General features: G+C 38.4%; 1 protein-coding gene across 1 annotated transcript in view; it reads left to right on the top strand.

Moving 5' to 3' along the window:
- LOC131370316 (thyrotropin-releasing hormone-degrading ectoenzyme-like) overlaps nucleotides 1-22,027 on the top strand; it is a 154,780-nt gene that overhangs the window by 112,848 nt on the left and 19,905 nt on the right. Inside the window, exons 11-13 of the mRNA XM_058417577.1 lie at nucleotides 6,836-6,924; nucleotides 9,361-9,494; nucleotides 9,720-9,775. Coding sequence (XP_058273560.1) covers nucleotides 6,836-6,924; nucleotides 9,361-9,494; nucleotides 9,720-9,775 — 279 coding nt within the window. The remainder of the gene's footprint in view (nucleotides 1-6,835; nucleotides 6,925-9,360; nucleotides 9,495-9,719; nucleotides 9,776-22,027) is intronic.

Raw genomic sequence — 22,027 nt, 5'->3', positions numbered from 1 at the left:
TTGAAGAAATCGAAATCTGTAATGGAAGTCTATCATTTAACATCTAGTTCATTGCACTTAACTTTCGAAGGTCACAGTGTAAGAACACAACAGGATTTCTACTCTTTCCACAAGCACAATGTTTACTACACAGAACATGAACAGGGATTTAGTCATTTCCTTTTCTATGTCTGTAACCGTCACAAATGCTAATTGATTCGGCTCATTGTTTATTATTTATGCACCTTTCCGTAACCTCTAGGTGCCTCCTGAAATCCTGCAGCATTTCCAGACGAAGAATGGGACTGTCAAGGGCAGGCATAAACTTTATCTCTCATTAATGGTGTCATAAATAATTCATCATGCCCTCTGGAAACCTTTGGTTCTTATTTGGGTCCAAATGCTGGTAGAAACACTTATTGGCCAGTGAATGTTAATGTTAATGTCTATCTCAGTGTTGGAGTGTAGGTATTTGTGCTGCATTTACAGGGACCATTAAGAAACAAGAACGAACAATATGTATAGAGAGTAAACACATAATAAGCTGTTTACAATGATAATGAAGTATTTACAGTTTAAATGTGTAGCCTAGTGCTTAAGGTGTTGGACTACTGAATGGAAGGTTGCGAGTTCAAATCTCAGATCCACCAAGCTGCCACTGCTGGACCCCTGAGCAAAGCCCTTAACCCTCAATTCCTCAGCTGTATTAAAAAACAGGAAAATGTAAGTGGCTCTGGATAAGGTCAAATGCCAGAAATGTAAATTTTTAAAATGTAAACTGTTAATTGAACATGCATATACACTATATGACCAAAGTAATGTGGACATCTGACCATCATACATGTAGTACTTGTTCCTCCTCTTTACTACTACAACCACCTCTACTCTTCTGGGAAGGTTTTCCACTAGATGTTGGAGTGTGGCTGCAGGGATTGGTAATTATTCAGCCACAAGAGCATTAGTGAGATCAGACACTGATGTCAGGTGAGGAGGTCTGGTGTGCAGTCAGCATTCCAATAAATCCAGTTCGGTAAGGTCGAGGTCAGAGCTTTGTGCTTGAATTCTTACACATTGCATCTTGACAAACCATTTTCTTTCTGAAACTTGTTTTTGTGCACAGGAGCGTTGTCATGGAGGAACAGATTTGGGCTTCTGTAAAGGGAAATCTTCATATTACAGCATACAGAGACTTGTAGCTTCTGCATATTTTAGCCATATAGTGTGGGTTGACTGTTGTATGTGCTTGTTCTCTATCTATCTGTCTATCTGTCTATCTATCTATCTATCTATCTATCTATCTATCTATCTATCCATCCATCCATCCATCCATCCATCCATCCATCCAACTGTATCCCTAATGAGCAAGCCAGAGATGATGTTGGCGAGGAAAAACTCCCTAAGGCAATATGAGGAAGAAACACTGAGAAGAACCAGACTCAAAAGGGAAGACATTGTCATCTTGGTGAAACCAGACAGTGTGATTATAAATCATTCCCTTCTATAACTGTCAAAAAGTGCAATAGCTTAACCAGAAAATTCATTCTAGTTTGAATATGAAGTCTATCTTGTTGAAGTTATCAGCTGTTCACTAATGGCATGCAAAACTAAACATAGTGGGTTGGTAGCAAGCGCTGGAAATTCTAATAATATTTTGATGGTGTGCTAATAAAGAAGAAGCTTTTCTCTGTTACATACATTACAGCACAGAGAAACTGTTTTCTTGGCATATCCCAGTTTAGGAAGCTGGGATTAGAGCACAGGGTCAGCCATCATACAGCACCCTGGAGCAAAGAGGGTTAAGGGCCTTGCTCAAATGTCCAACAGCGGCAGCTTGTGAGTGATGGGACAATCTTGTGATCACTAATCCAGAGCCTTAACCGTTTGAGCCAGCACTACCACTGGCTTGAAAAACCAAAAGCATTGTCTGATTCTCGTAATCAGAATTCTTGTCTTTCTCATGTTCCAAAACTAGAGCATGAGAGAGTAGTGTGTGGGCAGCAGAGGTGAGGAAAGAAGAGCCAGGGTCAGAGTAATGGAAGTGCATTTGCTGGATGTTGGTTTTTTTTTGTACATTTACAAAACATTTGTAAAGAAATTTTACCCTTGCTAATACTCTCACAGTATGCTACATAGAATATGAGTTATATTTGTAATTACAGAGATGCACTAGTGTGGATGTGTGTGTTTTTTAGTTGTCCAGAAACAATGTAATTATTCATTAACAGCGTGATCACAGTTTTTATGCTTACCCCTACTGGAAGCCTAACACTCAGTACTGCATGGTTATGGTTCGGTTTCAGATCAGTACCAGACGTTAAGATGAATAATCACTACTTCGACTCTTCATCCATGTATTAGTCATTGTGTGTGTGTTTATGTGTACTGAGAGTTCCCTTAAACTGTTTGAAGAGATGTTTCCTACAGTAGCTGTGCTCTTGCCCTCTATCTCTCTCCCACCAGAGAGGGGTTTGTAAGTTAAATATTCTCTGACTTGTCAGCTCAGTAAGGGATCCCTCTCTTCTGTAACCATGCTGGATTTTGTCTCCGCACCCCACAGACAAGTCGATGAGCCATCTCTTCTTTGTTACCTTTGGAGAAACAAAGAGCCTGGGACAGTCAGGGACACGGAGGCTTAACTGTACTGTTTTTCGCCTATACTTATTCTGTCATGGCTATTCAAACCCACTCTTTTTTTTTTTACCTTCGGAGCACAGCTACAGGCTTCACATTCAGCTGCACAATAGAAACAGAGTGGAGTGAAGCTCCAGAAATAAACTGATTTATACCACCAGATTGTGCAGGAAACATGGGTTATTGTTTCAGGTTTTCTACTAAAAAGATTTTCTTTCATAAAAAGCAATTCCTTTTCAATTTAGTTGGAAATGCTGTTTAGTGCTTTTTGTTTCTCTTCTTTAAACGACTGACTCCATTTTCCAGCTGCACTCGGATGTTGTTGCATTTTTTTTCCTTTCAGAAAGAGACGTTTTTCATATTGATAACATGATATGATGGAGTGGTGGAAATAGATAGTTTGGAATAAATATTAGCATCTGAATGTTCCAGTCTCTCCATGACAGTATGCATTTCATTTCAGTCTTTTATTGAGGTGTAAAAAATAAAATGTAGTGATTTGGGTGCTTTTTTTTTTTTGAAACATGCCTCACAAGTCTCATTATCCAGTGTTAGGGTCAAACATGTGAATTAAGTGCAGATTAACATTTTACCCGAAATTATAACGGCTTTTCCTTTGGGTTTTCCTTCACGAACATCTGAGACTGGCCATTAATTGCTCTTTCAAAGGCTAAATCAGAAAATATCACGCTAAATCAAGACTGAAAAAGCAGGATTAGGGAACATTAAACATTAAACACACACTGTGAAATTACCAGTGAAAAACGAACACATAATCTGTGCACAGTATGTCTATACTAGTTCCAAATTTGCTCAACAGATGGAAGGCATGTGATCATTTAACATTCAGCATGTGGTCTCTAAGATTAAGCAGATGCTCATCCTCTGTAGTCGCATGTGATGTTTTAATGTCTGAGCAATTTAGAGAACTTAACTCGTTGAAGAGCATCAGTGTGAGAGTAAATAGAAGTAATTAAAAAGGAAGAGATTGTCTCTACAATCCATTTATAATTTCTCACAGGATGGCCAGGTAGCATGTATTCCGATTCCTGACACAAATCATCCTGGACTGGAGATTAATTAGAATCACATTACTTGGCTTGTTGTTAAGTGGTACCTTTCTAAAACAACCGCCTCTCGTTTATATGGTAATGCCACCGTCCTACGTTTGCAAAGGAGATCACGTCCTCGGCAGCAGTCATGGAGAAAATAGATAACTAAATCGAATTAGAGGCTGGAGCCACAAATTGATTTCCTTGTCACCCGCCGAGCAGCATGACTGTAATGGGGATGATGCAGTTACTCCCCTTAATTACGTTAGCTCCACGCTCCAGGTGAGTGAGGCACAGATCTAAGCATATCTCATTATGTTCAGCTAGCTGTTAGACCACACCAGGTGGTGTTATTGAAGCAAAACTTTACCATGGAGCTCAACACGGGTTGATGTTGGGGTACTCCAGGATCAGTCGGTTTTTTAAATGCCAACTGGTCACACATGGCCAAAAGTTTGTAAACTCCGAACGTTCATAATCATATGTTCTTATTGAAAATCCCATTCCAGATTTAGTCCTGTTACTGTTACTCCACTCTACTTTTTTTTTTCCACTAGATGTAGGAGCATAGCTGTGGGGATTAGTGATCATTCAGCTACACGAGCATTAGTGAGATCAGACACTGATGCTGTAAGAGTGAGGAGGTCTGGGGTTCAGTCGGTGTTCCAGTTCATCCAAAAGGTGTTCAGTGGGGTTGAATCAGAGTCAGGGCTCTGTGCAGGACACTCCAGTTCTTCCATTCCAACCTTAACACACCATGTCTTCATGGAGCTCAGGGGCTTTGTGCACAGGGGCATTGCCATGCTGGAACAGGGTTTGAGTCTCTTAGTTCCAGTGAAATTAAACTGTAATTCTACAGCTTACAAAAGACATTCTAGACATTTATATGCAAAGTGTATGTGTGAACTGAAACAGGCATGGGTTCTATGAGTTATCAGACTTGTTTGTTCTCTGAATGTAGAGCTGATGATTGATGTATTCAATCTGTTATTTTTAGGCAAGTTTCTTTTTTCACGCAGGCCTGGGATAAAATCTTGCCATTGGCCATAATACATCCTACCATATATCTGACTTTTCTGTTATTCCCAGTAGTTGAATGTTCTGCAAATCCATACTGATGAAGTAATCTTTCTTTGTGAAAATGAATGAAAAAGCCTCATTTGTCACATACTGAAAATCCTTTCTTTGTCCCTATACAGTATATTGCTTTACTATTTCAGTCTGTTTGGTGATAAAGTCAGGTCCAAATGTCCACTACCAAGAACTGTTTCTGTTCCAAACATGTATGTTGAAACAAGTATCAAAACAACATGTACCTATTGGCTGAACCCTTTAGGGAATTGTAGAGGCAGTGGATGTGAATGCATGCTTTTATTATGCACAATGTAAAAAGTACAACAAAACAGTGACTACAAACCAAAATTGTGAATCCTACAGACTATCAGCAAGGCTTTAGAAGGCAAAGTAAAAAACTATCAACATAAGCATTATAATGAGGTTCACAGAAACTAGAACTTAAGTAGGGGTACAGCGAGACATGTGACAAGGTAATGTGACATGCAGGGGCTGATGGGTAATGTAGTTGAGTGCGGATTTAGATGGGACCAAATCACGTAAAGCACGTTACTGTCAATGTCAAACATTAGTCTTCTAAATTGTCGCAATTATTTACAAGGCATTTTGAAAAAAAAAAAAAAAATAAGCAAATCATGTGTTACGAAGATGCACGGATTGATTGATTTCACTTTCATACATGAATTTAATTTCTCCCACAGGATGATCTCAAGGCTGCAGCACTCTTCAGTGCAGATAATTGAGATGTATCTCATGCAGGTCACTAAAAGAAGGGTTACTCATCACCCCTCACGTGCAGTGCTAGAGCTGTGATTATCTTTTTCCATGACATGACCTTTACTGATTTTGGGAACCTTTGGATCATCATAATCAAGGATTAAAACAAAAAAAGAAAGAAAAAGAAACAGTGAAGGCTCTATAACATCAGTGATCATTATCATCATTTTTGTTTGTTGCCTTGGAAACAGTATAGTTAGGAAACAAAGGCAGGGAAAATTAGATCTACATTAATATCTCATAAATTATATAATTAAAATGAACAATTACTGGTTTCATCTTCTACATCTCAGCTGGTGAAGAACTTCTGTTTAAAATTATGTATTACAGTTATAACTAAATATGGATATAATATTTGAATTGATCAGATAATTCATCCTAAATATGAAAATGGGCATGAAGTTTAAAACTTATTTATTTATTTATTTATTTATTTATTTATTTATTTATTTATTTATTTATTTATTTATTCTTAAGACTGTCTGCTTCAGGGACTGAGATGCATCCAAAAAAACCTTTTTTTTTAAATTAGTAACTGTATTTAAGCTGTGGTCAAGGTGTGCACATTGTCCTGCAGGACAAAAGAATAAAAGTTGTGCAATGATTTTGCTTGAACTGCAGAACAGCTCACAGAAGCTGAATAGCTGAAGCCTAGATTACAATGGACGATAGTTTTATTAGGCACATTTATTACTCCATAAAAATATCATTTTATTTTTATATTACTTAATATTTTGATTTTTGAGAGATTTATCAGACAAGGCTAATATGATTAGTTCAAACTAAGATTCAAGCCTGATGCTAATATGTTCTTTAAATCATACTTTCATGAAATGGTGCAATTACATAATGAAAGGTCTTTATTCAGAGAGATAAAAAGCCGCGTATTGTCTGGCTCTGCAGGACGTTTACTGTGCTGTAATGGCATTAATTACTCTGTGGTGGGTCTTTTTGTTCGAGGTAATTAGCATTGGCAGGCAGCAGACCATGACTATCTGAGTGCTTGCCATTTTAACAGAACATACGTGTTCATAACAAACGTCAGGCAGAATTTTAAAGAATGTGATAGGCTTGAGATACACCGAAACACCTTAAAGACCAGGCAGTGAATAAAGACATACAGAAATATGCTGTGAAGTTTACAAACTGTCTTGTTACATTGCGATTTGTACCAAGATTAAAGTTTTATACTGTGTGATGACTGAGGATCTACCTGAGGGCAGTCTGTTTTCCTTACTTTTCCTTTTCTGTCATTGTTATTGATAAATCTCTGCTCAGGAATACCACTGACACACATTTCTCTACCTCTCTGTCTCTCTTAGTTTCCAGTGGCAGATCCCATTGACCCTAGCAGTGGGAAACACCAGTCACATATCAGCCGAGACGGTCATATGGGTCTCTAAAAAGACAGGCAAGTTCTCCAGAGATGCTGCACAATCAGAACTGTACAGAAGAATAACATATCTGATACACTGCCATGACTTCTCAGACACTGGGTTCAGAATTAGAATCATATTTATTGTCAAGTAATGTAGGTTTACAAGTACAATGAGCAATCAGCTATGAAAACTATATAAAACAGAAACTGTGCAAATGCTCAGAGTTTGAGGTAAGAACTTACAAAGGTGCAGTATTAGCATTCTGAGTTCTGACTGAAAGGTATAAAGGTATTTAATCCAATCCTGTGGTTGAGTAAAGTTCCACTTTCATTCTATTCGAAATAACCCCAGGGAAATTTATTGTTCATATTATTTTAACTAAACCCACGCCATCTAATACTGAAGTGATGATGCGTCCTAAACAAATACAAATATAGGCATGATATACAAAGAGTATAGATTGCCAACTTCGGGGACTAAGATGCAGCCAAACAAAACAAAACAGAAAGGTTGGCATCAAAGCTACATACGAAGTTTGTGTATACGAATCCTGCAGGACAAAAAAAAAAAATTGTGCAAGGTTTTTACTGTAATGTTGAACTTTAAAGAACAGTTCACAGAAGGTTGTAGGAAGTGTTGCCAGGTATTAGCAAAATTCCCACCACTTAAAACACTGCTATTTATTTACCGACATTTTAGCTGAACCCTCATCATCTAGTATCAAAGTAAACCCTTTAAAAGCACCATTATCACAGTAAGTGTTGTTCCTAAGTGTTATGCTTGCTCTCTACATTGCTTATCCTACTGAATCACAGGGAACCTGGAGACTATCCCAGGAGACTTCAGGCATAAGTTACGACCTGTACAACCTGTGCCAGTTTATTGCTGGGCAAAATCACAAACACACACACACACACACTACAGACAATTTAGAGATGCCAATCAGACTACAATGCATGTCTTTGGATTGGGGAGGAAACTGGAATACCCGGAGGAGATCCCACACACACAGCAGGAACCAAATGCCCAACCCTGGAGGTGTGAGGCATACATGCTAACCACCAAGCCACCATGCCCCCTCTACTTGTTGTTTTTTTCCCCAGTAATTTGTCAATAGAACATTTTTTTTGGTGCCATTACTAAGGTCCCTTTTTTTTTCAAATTTTGTATGCTCACTACATGGAGAATAATTATGTGTCAGCTGTTATTCCCTTTAGTCCCATTCCACTCCTGATATGGATAATTTATAGGCCATGTCTTACTTCAGCAATAACTCACATCTAGGACCTTATCCTTGGAGCCGGTTACATTGGTATTGAATTCAATTTAGGTAGTGACTTTCCTTGCTGAAATTTCCGGTGTTAAGGTATTCTTCATGTGTCACTCTTCATGTGTGACCCAATGCAGCTAACCACCAAATGGTGAACTGGAAACTGGTCTATCTTTTGTTTGGGTCAATTTTTCTTTTCATTTCTTGCCAGTGACAGGTGCCAAGAGTTGCTAGTGCTGGTAAATGTGGCCTTTTGGTACCAATCAGAATAAGCCAATGGCTCCACGTTTACTCCACAAATAAAATGAAGAAACTCACTCAGCTTGTTTGTGGCTAAGCAACCAAGAAAGAAACTGATCAGTGGATCAGTGTAGCTTTTTAAACTAGCTGGAAGGGTGTAGCAGTGTTGTGCTACACCCAAGACCCAAAACAAGAGCATTGTAGAAGTTCAACAACTCTTACATACTTTACCAAGACTATATACACATCTACCATTTGTAAATTGCTATTAAATGAAAGATCTTTAGTATTACACAGATGCTTTAAATCTAACTGAGATCCTGACAGGGATTTGTTGGAGATTTATACAGTATGCATTAAACTACATGCTGTTTTGCCTACAGTGCTTTTCTACTATAGAAACCTTAAACAACTGTTAATAAGGTTTAGTGTTAATATTGTTATATACATAATATCAATGCTCATGATTAAGCAGAGTAAACAGAATTCGGAGGGAAGGAAAGGGTGAATGATAAACGGATACATAATACATTTACTGCATAGTAACAGAGCTGGATTTCTCCTTTCATCTAACGGAAAAGAAGAGGAATACAGGAGTATGCTAGTTGGCATATGCAATATGGGTGACATACTCGTTTGATAGTGTATGAAGTATTTGCTTATGAGAACCATTGAAGCATACCGTGTATTGTTGCCATTGTCATTTGTTTCAGCATAGTCGTCCTTTGTGCTGTGGAAATTTTCAGCAAATTCATTAGCGACTAATACAGTCAGGGTACAATTTCCACAATAAAAAGCCTGAGTGAATATAGACATTCCCATTAGTAGCAACCATTTATCACCCAACCTCTATGTGCATCTCTTTTGGGAAAAGGAATAAAATGTGGATGTTCTAATGATGTTAGACTTTGCTTTAATGCATTGTCACCTTGCTATTTCTCCATGTATATATTTATAGAGACACACCGGGTGGGCCACATAGATGAGAAGACGTGGTTGCTGGGAAACATCAATCAAACAGGCTATTTCAGGGTGAACTATGACCTTCACAACTGGAGGCTCCTTATCCAGCAGCTGATGATCAACCCTACAGTATGCAGCTACCACATTACTCTCTTATTGCTTTATATCATCAACTTCTGTGTTTAATTGAACTCATTCTCTTTTCATCTCTCACGATTTGTTTTCATAAACTTCTCCTTCGATGTCCCGTTTTGTCATCAGTTCATTAGTTTTTATTACACCGCCTTCCCTGTGTTCTGTATTATTATACTTCACTACTATTAAACTTCGTCTCTGTTTCCTCCCTGACTGTAGATCATCTCTGTAGGCAATCGTGCAGGCCTGATTGACGATGTCTTCAACCTGGCCAGGTGGGTTTTTACAGAGAATACTTTCTCAGACAATGAAGCAGCAGCCTCATTGAGGGTAAAGCTGGTTCAGGAATAATGGAAGCTTCTTTGCTCGTTCGCCGTCTGCTTGAACGTAAGCACATGTTGGCACTTGTGTCAAAACACAGCCCAAAGCGAAGCTGTGCTGAAAGATAATAGGAGGAACAGAAGAGCGTTATGCATTCCTCTGGTCATGCCTCCTCTCTCTCCTTCTCCCTCTCATTCTTTTTCTCTTTACCTTCCACAAACAGCAGCTCTGTGAAAGTATCCAGTAGAGCTCAGTTGTTTGCTCCATTCTCCTAAGGCTCCATGCTGAGTAGGAAGGCTGAGAGGGATGTGTGATGAAATAGAGAGATCACGTCTTCCACGGTGGAGTCAAACCTCTTTCCTAGGATATCATATAATTGTGCCTTGTATAGATGATGCAACCTCTGCAGCATGGCACTAGTGTCAAACCCGTTTTGAATAACAGACCACATTTGTTTCATCAACACACACTTAATGTAATGTCAAGTGGGACCAAAAAAGCTTAGTGGACCAATAATACGTGCGACTCCTCTTAAACATGTTCACTTGTCAAGAATATATGTGGATAGGTATGCTGAATGCAAAAATGGCCGACAGTTTGTGGACACCTGACCATCAGATTTATTCCTTGTGTGTTTGCTGTTTAAATGAGCTCCACTCTTCTGAGAAGGTTTTCCACTAGATGTTGGAGCGTGTCTGTGGGGATCAGTGATCATTCAGCTACAAGAGCATTAGGGAGATCAGACACTGACGTTGTAAGAGTGAGGAGGTCTGGGGTTCAGTCGGTGTTCCAGTTCATCCCAAAGGTGTTCAGTGGGGTTGAATCAGAGTCAGGGCTCTGTGAAGGACACTTTTCCACTACAACCTTAACATACCACGTCTTCATGGACCTCAGGGGCTTTGTGCATAGGGGCATTGTCATACTGGAACAGGGTTCAAGTCTTTTAGTTCCAATGAAGGGAAACTGTAATGCTGCAGTGTACAGAAATATTCTGTACAAACTAGCCCTTTTCAAATCTCTCAAGGCCATGTGCTGCTTGCATTGAGTGTAGTGATTCATTTTCCATTTTGAATTAGTGTTGCTCCAGCAGCGTTGTTTATATTTGTGCGTCTTGTGTTAGGAATCGAAGGTAATAGAGATTTTATATAAGATGCAGATAGATAAAGTCATAATAATGACAAAGTCATAATAAATGTCCAGGCAGTCAACAAACAGCATGAACTAGGCAAGACACTGGGCAAAAAAAAGCAGAAAAACAAGTTCAGTTCCAGAGAGGTACATGAAAGCAAGCTACAAAAAGATTCAGCAATGACATGAACTGAACATTAAGGGTCTACTTTGCAAGTATGTGAACTGAGAGTCCTCATATACTGTGAAAGTGGCTGCAAGTGTAATTTAGTCCAGGTTTGTGCAATCAGAACGCTAGTAAAGGTGAATGTGAGAGAGTTTGTAAGGGTGGTGGGTTTGTAGGCCGTGTAATTATTCTGAGACTCATAGCTGGATTTTGAAGCTGGAATTAGAGTGACAGTTCGTCAGTATTCTATAATCTACTCAGTCTATCATCTAATTATAATTGTTGCACAGCTGTAATGAATTCACTGCTTTATTGATATATCATCCCTCAACAGCTAGCACTGCTTATACATCATGTGCATACAGTATGTGTGAGCCTTGACTGGCAAATTCCAGCTTGAAATAGCAGAAATAAGTTGAATTTCATTGATGGATTTCACAGATCCTGAATTGAAGTTTATTGGTAAAAAAAAAAAATAAGCATGGCTGTTTCAAGCCCTACTTTTATTAGCTCTCTTTGTGTAACACTAGCTTAGCTCTAGGCCTTGGTTATGTGTAATTTGTGTGTGTGTGTGTGTGTGTGCGGAATATAACCGAAAGCAAATACACTGTTCAGATTGATCATATCATGCATTCTAGGCAAAAAAGAAATAAATAATACAGATATGAACAATAGATGTAAAAACACAAGAAGGGTTTTTTTTTTTTTTTTTTTGCCAGAAAGCCTTACAATAGATATGGATTCTACAGAACAAAATGGAAAAAGTTGCACAAGGAGATGTGGGAAATTTAAGAACATTTTGCCAAAGGTGATGGAAAGGGTTGCCATGCTTCAACAAAATACTCACCCTAACTCAAAAAACACCACAGGACTTAAAACTAGCCAAGAATACTTAGACACGGGAGAAAGTATTTGCTTTATGCAGTCTTTTTTAGCAACAGCAGTACAGTAATCCCCCTCTATATCGCAGTTCATATATCGCGGTCCCAGTATATTGCAGATTTTTATTTGGAACATAAACATTTTATTTGGATTTTCCCGCTATATCGCGGTATCCGCAAACCTTATAGTTGTTGTTTTTTATGTTGAAATAAGGTAATTTATAAATAAAAATACAATTATTAATTACAAAATATAAACAAATTAAAATAAAGTAAAATGTTAATAATATATCAAATACTGTACAGCGTAGCGTTGTTTAGGAAAGTGCGGCGCGGGGATGCTGAAAATCTAAATACAATACAACTGAAAGAATGAGTCTGACCAATCGGAATGCCCCATTCATTTAATCACGGTTGTGATTGACACGCAAAGAACTTGGATGCTGGTGAATTCTGCTTCCCCTTTTCCTAACTGCACACATAGCCAGCAGCCACTGTCCCGAGTGCTTTTTGCTTTTGTTCTGTTTTTCTACAAGCCCTATTATGTCGCCCAGACGCTCTGCACCTTCTATGGCTTCTGGCAAGGAACATACATACATACATACATACATACATACAGTACTCTCTATAAATGTGATATTTCTATGCATTTACCCAAAATTCGTCTGGCTATATGCCTGCAAATGTTTTCTGTGTGTGTTTAAAGAGTGTGGGAGGGTCATTTAAGGTTTAAACAATAAAAAAAAAAAGTATTTGGGGGTGGAGTCCGTGTATCGTGGATTTTCGTTTATTGCGGGTGGGTTTGGAACGTAACCCCCTCGATAAATGGGGGATTACTGTATATATCTGCAGTACATGGCAACCCTGCTTGTGGAAATATTGTATAGAGTTCATTAACATGATGCTAATAGGAGATGCACTGTTTGGTTCAGCAATCCAAAATGCTGCTTACTGAGTTCTGAAATAAAACCATATTTCTGTACAAGAAGCACAATACCATGCTTACACAGAGCTGCACTAATGTACAGCTCACACAGAATATGATCCATGCGCATGGCAGCATATCTCTGCAGGGTGCTTTAATTCATTTTTTAAAAAATTTGTACATTTTGTACATGCAGTGTGCTTATTTTTGTCATACATAAATTATCACTTTCCATACTCTTTAAAAGATCGTCTGTGAAGATCACACAGATTTCAAGAATTCCACAAAGCCAAGAGCATACAGACTACAAAAGAAACTGTGGCGCGCGCGCACACACACACACACACACACACACACACACACACACACACCCTACATGAACATCAACAACAACTACAACGACATCTTGTCAAACACACAGAAACCAGAATTTAAATAGGGCTGGTAATGGAGAGGTTAAAGGTGTAAGTGTTCATTGGGACATGTGACATGATCACGTGATGTACTGGGGCTGATGGGTAATGTAGTTCATCGCTGATTTCGGCATAACAGTCGATACACAGATTTACATTTCTGGTTTAAAGCTGCATACAAAAACAATTGTTTTTTTTCCTTCTAGGGGAAGGCAAGATGGCATTAAATCTCATGAATCAACTGCATTAGGAAACATATAAAAATAAATCTATATGCTGATTTTACTGAAGTACTTTAGATTTTTTTTGAAGCACATTACAAAAGAATTAAACAAACAAACAAAAACACATCAGTGCTTAAAGGCTTAATTCCACAATTGCTACTAATCCCCTTGTGACTGGTTGATCATCTTTCCATTTTGCGTTAAAGTCATGTGGAACAGTCCATAATTGCTTGTGAATTAGCATGATTAATTAATAATTCTAAGGCTGGTTTAGCTGTATTTTATTTTTGTTAAATACACTGGGCCTCATTTATAACATTGGATATATATAGATTTATTCATAATACTGAAATAATGAAATTTGGTCTAAAAAAAAATTAAAATATTTATTTACATTTTATGCTCCTGAGTGTGTGCAAGTTTATGCAAAACAAGAGTACCTAACTTACCTCGATTGATGGGCGTTAAATCATCTACTTTTTAATTTACATAATTGTTATATATAATAATACTGTATATAATATAATAATTATAAATAATTTACATAATTATTATAAATAATGCTGATTTATAGACAGTTCCCCCGAACAACTTACAGCTTTGTAAAGTCGCCATCAAAAACAGATCTTCAGTTCTTTAGGTCAGTAGCTAACGGTGTCAACATGCTAAAACCCTGTGTTTTAAATACACACAAAAATCCAATAAAAACTGTGTGAAAGCCAGTTGTTTAATATTAATGTGATCAATTGAATACATGTTAACTATTAAAAAAATAATAGAAGGAAGCCAACCCAAATCTGTAAATTAAAGTCAAATAAGAAAAGTCATTGATTTAGGACAAATACTGCCATAGAGCCTGAAGCCTCCTGGTGGTCCAGCGGCAGGATCCTACGCTCTCATTGACTGGGTTCGATTCCCGGGCACGGAGCTAACCCAGCCACTGAAGCGTTAACTCTCAGTGCCAGTCCCAAGCCCAGATTAAATGGGAGGGTTGTGCCAGGAAGGTCATCCGGCGTAAAACCTGTGCAAAGTTGAAACATGCAGACCAAATGATCCGCTGTGGCGACCCCCAACAGGGAGCGGCCGAAACAACAACAACAACCGCCATATAGCTAGGCCAGGAAGATAGTGAAAGACTTCAGCCATCCGAACCACAGATGCTTGTCTCTGTTGTGATCAGGGAAGAGGCAGATTCTGCACCATGAAGGCAAACAGAGAGAATGAGGAGGAGGTCATTCATAAGCTTAGACTGGACAGCACACTCACCTACACAACCTCTACCAGACTTGGTTTGCAGATACACTATAAATGCACACATCTGCATTTTATTCATAATAGTTCTACTTTTTTAAAATTTTTTACCACTGATCTGCATTCATATACACTATATTGCCAAAAGTATTCGCTCACCTGCCTTGACTCACATATGAACTTAAGTGACATCCCATTCCTAATCCATAGGGTTCAATATGACGTCGGTCCACCCTTTGCAGCTATAACAGCTTCAACTCTTCTGGGAAGGCTGTCCACAAGGTTTAGGAGTGTGTTTATGGGAATTTTTGACCATTCTTCCAGAAGCGCATTTGTGAGGTCACACACTGATGTTGGACGAGAAGGCCTGGCTCTCAGTCTCCGCTCTAATTCATCCCAAAGGTGTTCTATCGGGTTGAGGTCAGGACTCTGTGCAGGCAGTCAAGTTCCTCCACACCAGACTCTGTCATCCATGTCTTTATGGACCTTGCTTTGTGCACTGGTGCACAGTCATGTTGGAAGAGGAAGGGGCCAGCTCCAAACTGTTCCCACAAAGTTGGGAGCATGGAATTGTCCAAAATGTCTTGGTATGCTGAAGCATTCAGAGTTCCTTTCACTGGAACTAAGGGGCCAAGCCCAGCTCCTGAAAAACAACCCCACACCATAATCCCCCCTCCACCAAACTTTACACTTGGCACAATGCAGTCAGACAAGTACCGTTCTGCTGGCAACCGCCAAACCCAGACTCGTCCATCAGATTGCCAGATGGAGAAGCGCGATTCGTCACTCCAGAGAACGCGTCTCCACTGCTCTAGAGTCCAGTGGCGGCGTGCTTTACACCACTGCATCCGACGCTTTGCATTGCACTTGGTGATGTATGGCTTGGATGCAGCTGCTCGGCCATGGAAACCCATTCCATGAAGCTCTCTGCGCACTGTTCTTGAGCTAATCTGAAGGCCACATGAAGTTTGGAGGTCTGTAGCGATTGACTGCAGAAAGTTGGCGACCTCTTCGCACTATGCGCCTCAGCATCCGCTGACCCCGCTCCGTCAGTTTACGTGGCCTTCCACTTCGTGGCTGAGTTGCTGTCGTTCCCAAACACTTCCACGTTCTTATAATACAGCTGACAGTTGACTGTGGAATATTTAGGAGCGAGGAAATTTCACGACTGGATTTGTTGCACAGGTGGCATCCTATCACAGTTCCACGCTGGAATTCACTGAGCTCCTGAGAGCGACCCATTCTTTCACAAATGTTTGTAAAAACAGTCTGCATGCCTAGGTGCTTGATTTTATACACCTGTGGCCATGGAAGTGATTGGAACACCTGATTCTGATTATTTGGATGGGTGAGCGAATACTTTTGGCAATATAGTGTATGTATTTTTCTTTACCATACTCTCTTTCCTTACCCACCTGTATAGTTCATTCTAGTTTTAGTATAATTCTATTCTTAGAACATTTTGGTGTATATCGTTTTATCTTTATTCTCTTCTACTCTTATTGAGTCTAGGTTTAATGACACAGTCGGTCAAGAAGTATTTCACTGCATGCCGTATTATGTATGGTTATACATGTGACAGATTATTTGAATTTACAAAAAGGGGACAGGTCAGTCTGTGCATAGCCAAAAAGATTTAACAGTAGATATATTGAATGTCATGCTTTTGAGTGAACAGATACTTAGAAATGTATGATTTTTTTTTTTTTCAGAGCATGAAACCTGGCTTATAAATCGGTTCTGCTTGCCATGGTATCTTTTTTAAATGCGGTGCAACACTTCAGAGGCAGCCAGTGAAAAAAAAATTTTTCTGCATGTCCGGTTGAGTAATGTGAAGATTTATTTATTGTTGCTGACCTTTAAATTAAAATAAGTGACAGACTGACGCATGAGCATCGATCATTTTATTGGCAGACTTCTGACAGTCACTGAGACACAAAAACTATATAAAAAGCCTTCACATCTGATGTACTTGATGTCCATGATCACCTGGATACAGTGTAGGTTATTCTCCTCTCTATATACAATACAATCTATATACAATAACACAATTCCAACTTGATTTGAGCGTGTATTTTCGAATAAAATCCAACACTGAGCTAAGAAACAAACCCAAGATGCTGGTGTTCTGTAACAGACACATTACCACTGCATTGTTCTACTATGCAGGTTGCCTAAATCTAATAGTAAATGTTATAGTGCAGTTCCCATCAGCACCAATATCCTCCTGAGATTTCACTACGTAACTGCGTAACTGTATCTGGTTTATGTTAATACTACGTGAATTGACCACACTCACTCTACATCATTTAATCTAGCCATTAGAAACCTATTTAAATTAATTTTAGTAAGCACTGAAATCACATTTTGTTGAGAAACATTTTGTTTTGTTTTTTGGCAAAAAGTATGTATTATTTTTATTTAATCTAACTGACCACATATTCCTTTGGTACAGATGTGAGTCAAAATAACTTCCACTTTTGCCTTTTCCCTCTCTGAGCTTTACCTTTTATGATGTGTTTTGTGGGTGTAATTACATGAATGTGCTTTCATACACACACACACACACACGAACACAAATTCAGCATTTCTGATACTTTTGTAAATCTAGTGCAAAATTTTGATTAAGGTTTGCCTAACAACTATATAAAACTCCCCAAAGAAGATTGATTAATGAGATTCATTTCTATTGTGAGAAATATTTGCTTCAACAAGCACTTTTCCACTTCCTGTCAAACAAGCAGGAACTCTGGCAGATGTAGTGCCCCCCCCATCACCACCACCACACACACACACACTCTGCAGCCCAGCTCCACTCTTCATCATTTAGTAATGGATAGACTCGTGTGTTTTCAACTGTTCACAGCTCATTCCCAAAAGTAATCATTCAGATTACTAAACACACTACACCAGGGAAGCAATCAGGCAGCCAAGCACTGAGCCATGATCAACTCCATCATACTACTTCTACAGCAGATATAAAAATATATATATATATATATATATATATATATATATATATATATATACACACACACTCTACACACAACTGCAGTAAACCAAAATATGAAAAACAATGACTGTGAACAACAAATAGAATGTTTTAGGGAAGGAAAATATTACAATAACCTACTTGCATAAGTATGCACACCCCTTAACTTAAATTCTGCTCAAACCCATTTTGCTTATAATACATCACTCAGTTCTTTTGGGTCTACCAAAATCTTGATTTGGCCAGTACATGATATATATATCTTTAGTTTGTGGTCACTTACTGTGCGTAGAAGAGCTTTGTATCTGTGTTTAGATGAGGTCTTCATGCTAGGGCTTGATCTGTGAAGTTCCAGACAGAGAAGAAGGGCTATTGCACAGATCAGCAGGATCATGGTGAAGGTTCAGCTGTAGGCTCAGTTGAGGGATCATGGACAAGACCTTCTGACTCACTAGATACTAAATGAGACTGATGCAGGATTAGATTTCATGAGTAATGCAGGATGTAGCTGAAAGGCCAAACACTGTGTTTGTGTGTGTGGGGGTGTGTATGTATATATGTATGTGTTGTTGCTTTAGCTTTGCCAAGTCCTTCTTTTTCTGGTTCATTCTCCCTACTGAAAAGAAATAAAAATAGCCACAAAAGTAGGCTGCTGGTAATACACACAGGTGAGAACAATCACTCGTTACCTGCTGATTCAACCCACCATCTCCTTCCATCCACAGCGATGCTTAGCCAGTGCCTCAGGGTTTCAATTTTCTAGGATTTCTAAATAATTTTACAAACACAAGAGAATTCAGAAGACTCAGGTGGCTATCGATTTATTTCCGTTTGGATTTGGAAATATGTTTGGCTTCATCTTATTGACACGTAATGGAATTTTCTGCAATTGAGGACATATTACATTAGATGTGAATTAGGTGGAGTGAGTTAGGTGAAGTGATGAGCAAATCTTTTTTGACATGAAAACAGAGGGGAAAAAAAACTACCCATGTCCTCACCATCTGATCCGCTGCATTTCTTAATTAAATGACAGGTCTTGTTTGTCTTAAATTACGGTTTCATGTTGGCTTGCTTTCAGAGATTTTTTCATCTTCAATATTTCTTGTCATCAGTATGAAATGTCATTAATGGAGAATGACCGTTTCACAAGATTTTCATTATACATTGTGTGTGTAATTGAAATAAATATCATAATTAAACTCGACACATTAATTTGTATATTCTCTAAAAGTGCTGTAACTCATCACAAATTATATTATTTGAAGCCGATCAGTCAAGGTTTCCGTGAGTTCGCACACACTCTAGACAAGAGGTGCACTGTACAACCTTGCTAAGTTCATTTAACTCAAAATAATTATTGACTGATGATGATTAATTGACTAATAATGATTGACTGAAAATTTTAAGTGACACTAACTCAATTGTGTGAAGGAATATTGTATTTATTATTCCTTAAGTGGCTTTTACTATGTTATTTTAAGTGAGACTAACTTGCTTTTAACTAATTTTATATTATGTTAAAATTAAGTACAGATAACTAAACCATTTTTATTACATTTATTGTAGTAACAAATGGTCCACTTTAAATTCATGTTTTTAAATTAAACAAAGATATACAAACTCCCCTATAATAATTAGAAACTATAAACATTCATTTCAGTTTTGTCCTTAAATTCTTTAAGTCAAAATTCATAACTGTACAGTTTGATATAGTTTACATCTACATTAGACACCCTTATCCAGAGCGAATCACATTTTCTTTACAACTGAGCAGTTTATGGTTAAGGGCCTTGCTCAGGGGCCCAGCAGTGGGAGTTTGGTGATCTTGGGATTCCAACACACAACCTTCACTAATCCAACACCTTAACCAATGAGCTTCCACTGTACAGTTAATCAATCAATACAGACAATTTAAATGTAAATTCTTCTTCTTCTTCTTCTTTCGGCTTTTCCCTTCAGGGGTGTCCACAGCGAATCATCTCTCTCCACCTATCCCTATCTTCTGCATCCTCAACACTTACACCCACTAGCTTCATATCCTCATTTATTACATCCATATACCTCCTCTTTGTCCTTCCTCTTTGCCTCCTGCCTGTCAGCTCCATGTCCAACATTCTCTTACCAATATACTCACTCTCCCTCCTCTGAACATGTCCAAACCATCTTAATCTGGCCTCCCTAACCTTGTCCCCCAAACGTCCAGCATGAGCTGTCCCTCTGATGTACTCGTTCCTAATCCTGTCCAACCGTGTCACTCCCAAAGAGAACCTCAACATCTTCAGCTCTGCTACCTCCAGCTCTGACTCCTGTATCTGCCTCAGTGACACTGTCTCTAAACCATACAGCATGGCTGGTCTCACCACTGAATCAAAATGTAAATTATTATTTTATTAACTAACCATTAAACATTAATATTGACAATAAAAAGCCTGGTATATGGAAATGCTGTAAATTCTTCAAAAACAGTGCAAGGGCCTTGAGAAATTGTGTTTTATTTATTCATTTATTTATTTATTCATTTATTTTGTTTTGCTTTCTGAACTTGCATTATTTTCTTAAATACCAACATTTCTATTGAAAATGCTCCTTTGAACAGTTAATGAAGAAATCCCTTTGTACCCAGCTTGACTAATTAATTAGGCCCAGATCTCAATCTGGCTATCAGAACACATCTACAAACCTTTTATCTTAAGCATAAAATGAGCCATAAAACATGTTGGGGCAACAATGTGTAAATGAGAAGGGAAAAAAAAACGTATTTTGCCTAGAATCAAAATTTAATGAAATCTTTAAACATGTCCAATTTGGATATTTACAGTTAGACCTGTTTTGGCCTACAGTACATTTGTAATTGCTGTACTTATTGCTTTATTGTGCCTAAATTCACTGATAATCTGCCATTTTCCTAACGAGATAGCCATCTGGGGAAAGCAAAGCACATGGCTAGAGAATCTGCCTCTGCAATGTGTTCTTCTACTACTGCCTCTAAGTGAACATGAGGGGTGAAGGAGCATCAAAGAACTAAGCATTAAGCCCATTATGCAGATGAGCTTTTGCTTGCCTTTTAATAACACATGAGTGATTAAGGCCTGATGTAATTGTGTTTTGTCAGCTGTCTTTAAAATCTATTGCGTAATTAGGCAGTCTGGGTAATTAATGCATAAGGGCAGCAGGATTTATTTGCCTTGTGGGATGTTTACCAATTTGTTCTGTTCTCTCCACACCGTCCTCCTGTCTCACATCCACCCAAGGTGCTTACAGTATTAAAAGCTCATTTATCACTCCGCTACTGTAAATCAATAGTTACACATTATCGATTGTGTTTTTCCGACGGAAACTAAACACACAAAGAAACAGTGAATGATGAAGTTCAGATTAAACAAATGGAGGTGGAAACATGCACAAAAATGAGAACTAGATTTGAATTAGATTTGCTCTTAAGGTGAGATGTGCTGTTTTTTTTTTTATGTTTATGCCTTTACCTAAAAGTCAGGTCCAGATTTTTTATTTTCTTTTATTTTAGATTTTTTTTGTGGGTCTGATTGTAATTCAGGACGGTGCTGCTTTGTGGGTGGTCAAATAGTGGGGAAAAAATGTCCTTAGACTGTTCCATTGAGGTTGTTTGAAGCCTTTCTCTCTGTTATTTGCTACATGGACTCCTGCTTTCTCCTCAGATGGTGTTAGAAGTCCCTGAAAAGCCCCGGGCTATGGAGAGCTAGGGCTGAAATGGATGGAAGTGGTGTAGTGACTAATCTTTGTGATAAAATACTGAGTCATATTTGCTTCAAAAAGCCTCTGGAATCATACCTTGTGTTTGATATGCTGCTCTTGATGACAGTGTATGGGGTTTGAACTTCTTTTCTAGTGCCAGTGCCTTTTATCCTCCAAGCTTCTGATCCAAGTTTATGGATTTATACAGCATAAACAGGACTGCAGCATTAGAAGAGGGAGAATGTGCATTCAGGAGTATTTTTTTTTTTTTGTGGAAAGCTTTATCCATGACAGTAACCCTCCCTCAAATAGTGTTATGATCTATATACTGCCAAAACACAAACTCGTTTTGTTCTTTCACTTTAAGCAAAAGTGTCACTTTGGCACAGAGCTGTCAGCTTGTGTTTATGGATAGCCACAAGTTTACCTTTGTTATATGTCTGGACCACTGGGTTCCTATTTATCTTTTTTTTTTTTCTTCTTCTTCTTCTTTCTTTTTACATCTGCAATTG

This window comes from Hemibagrus wyckioides, linkage group LG19, assembly GCF_019097595.1.
Source record: "Hemibagrus wyckioides isolate EC202008001 linkage group LG19, SWU_Hwy_1.0, whole genome shotgun sequence".
In the NCBI taxonomy this organism is placed as follows: Eukaryota; Metazoa; Chordata; class Actinopteri; order Siluriformes; family Bagridae; genus Hemibagrus; species Hemibagrus wyckioides.
Note: the sequence above shows the minus strand (reverse complement) of the source record. Positions and strands in the feature narration are given on the sequence as shown.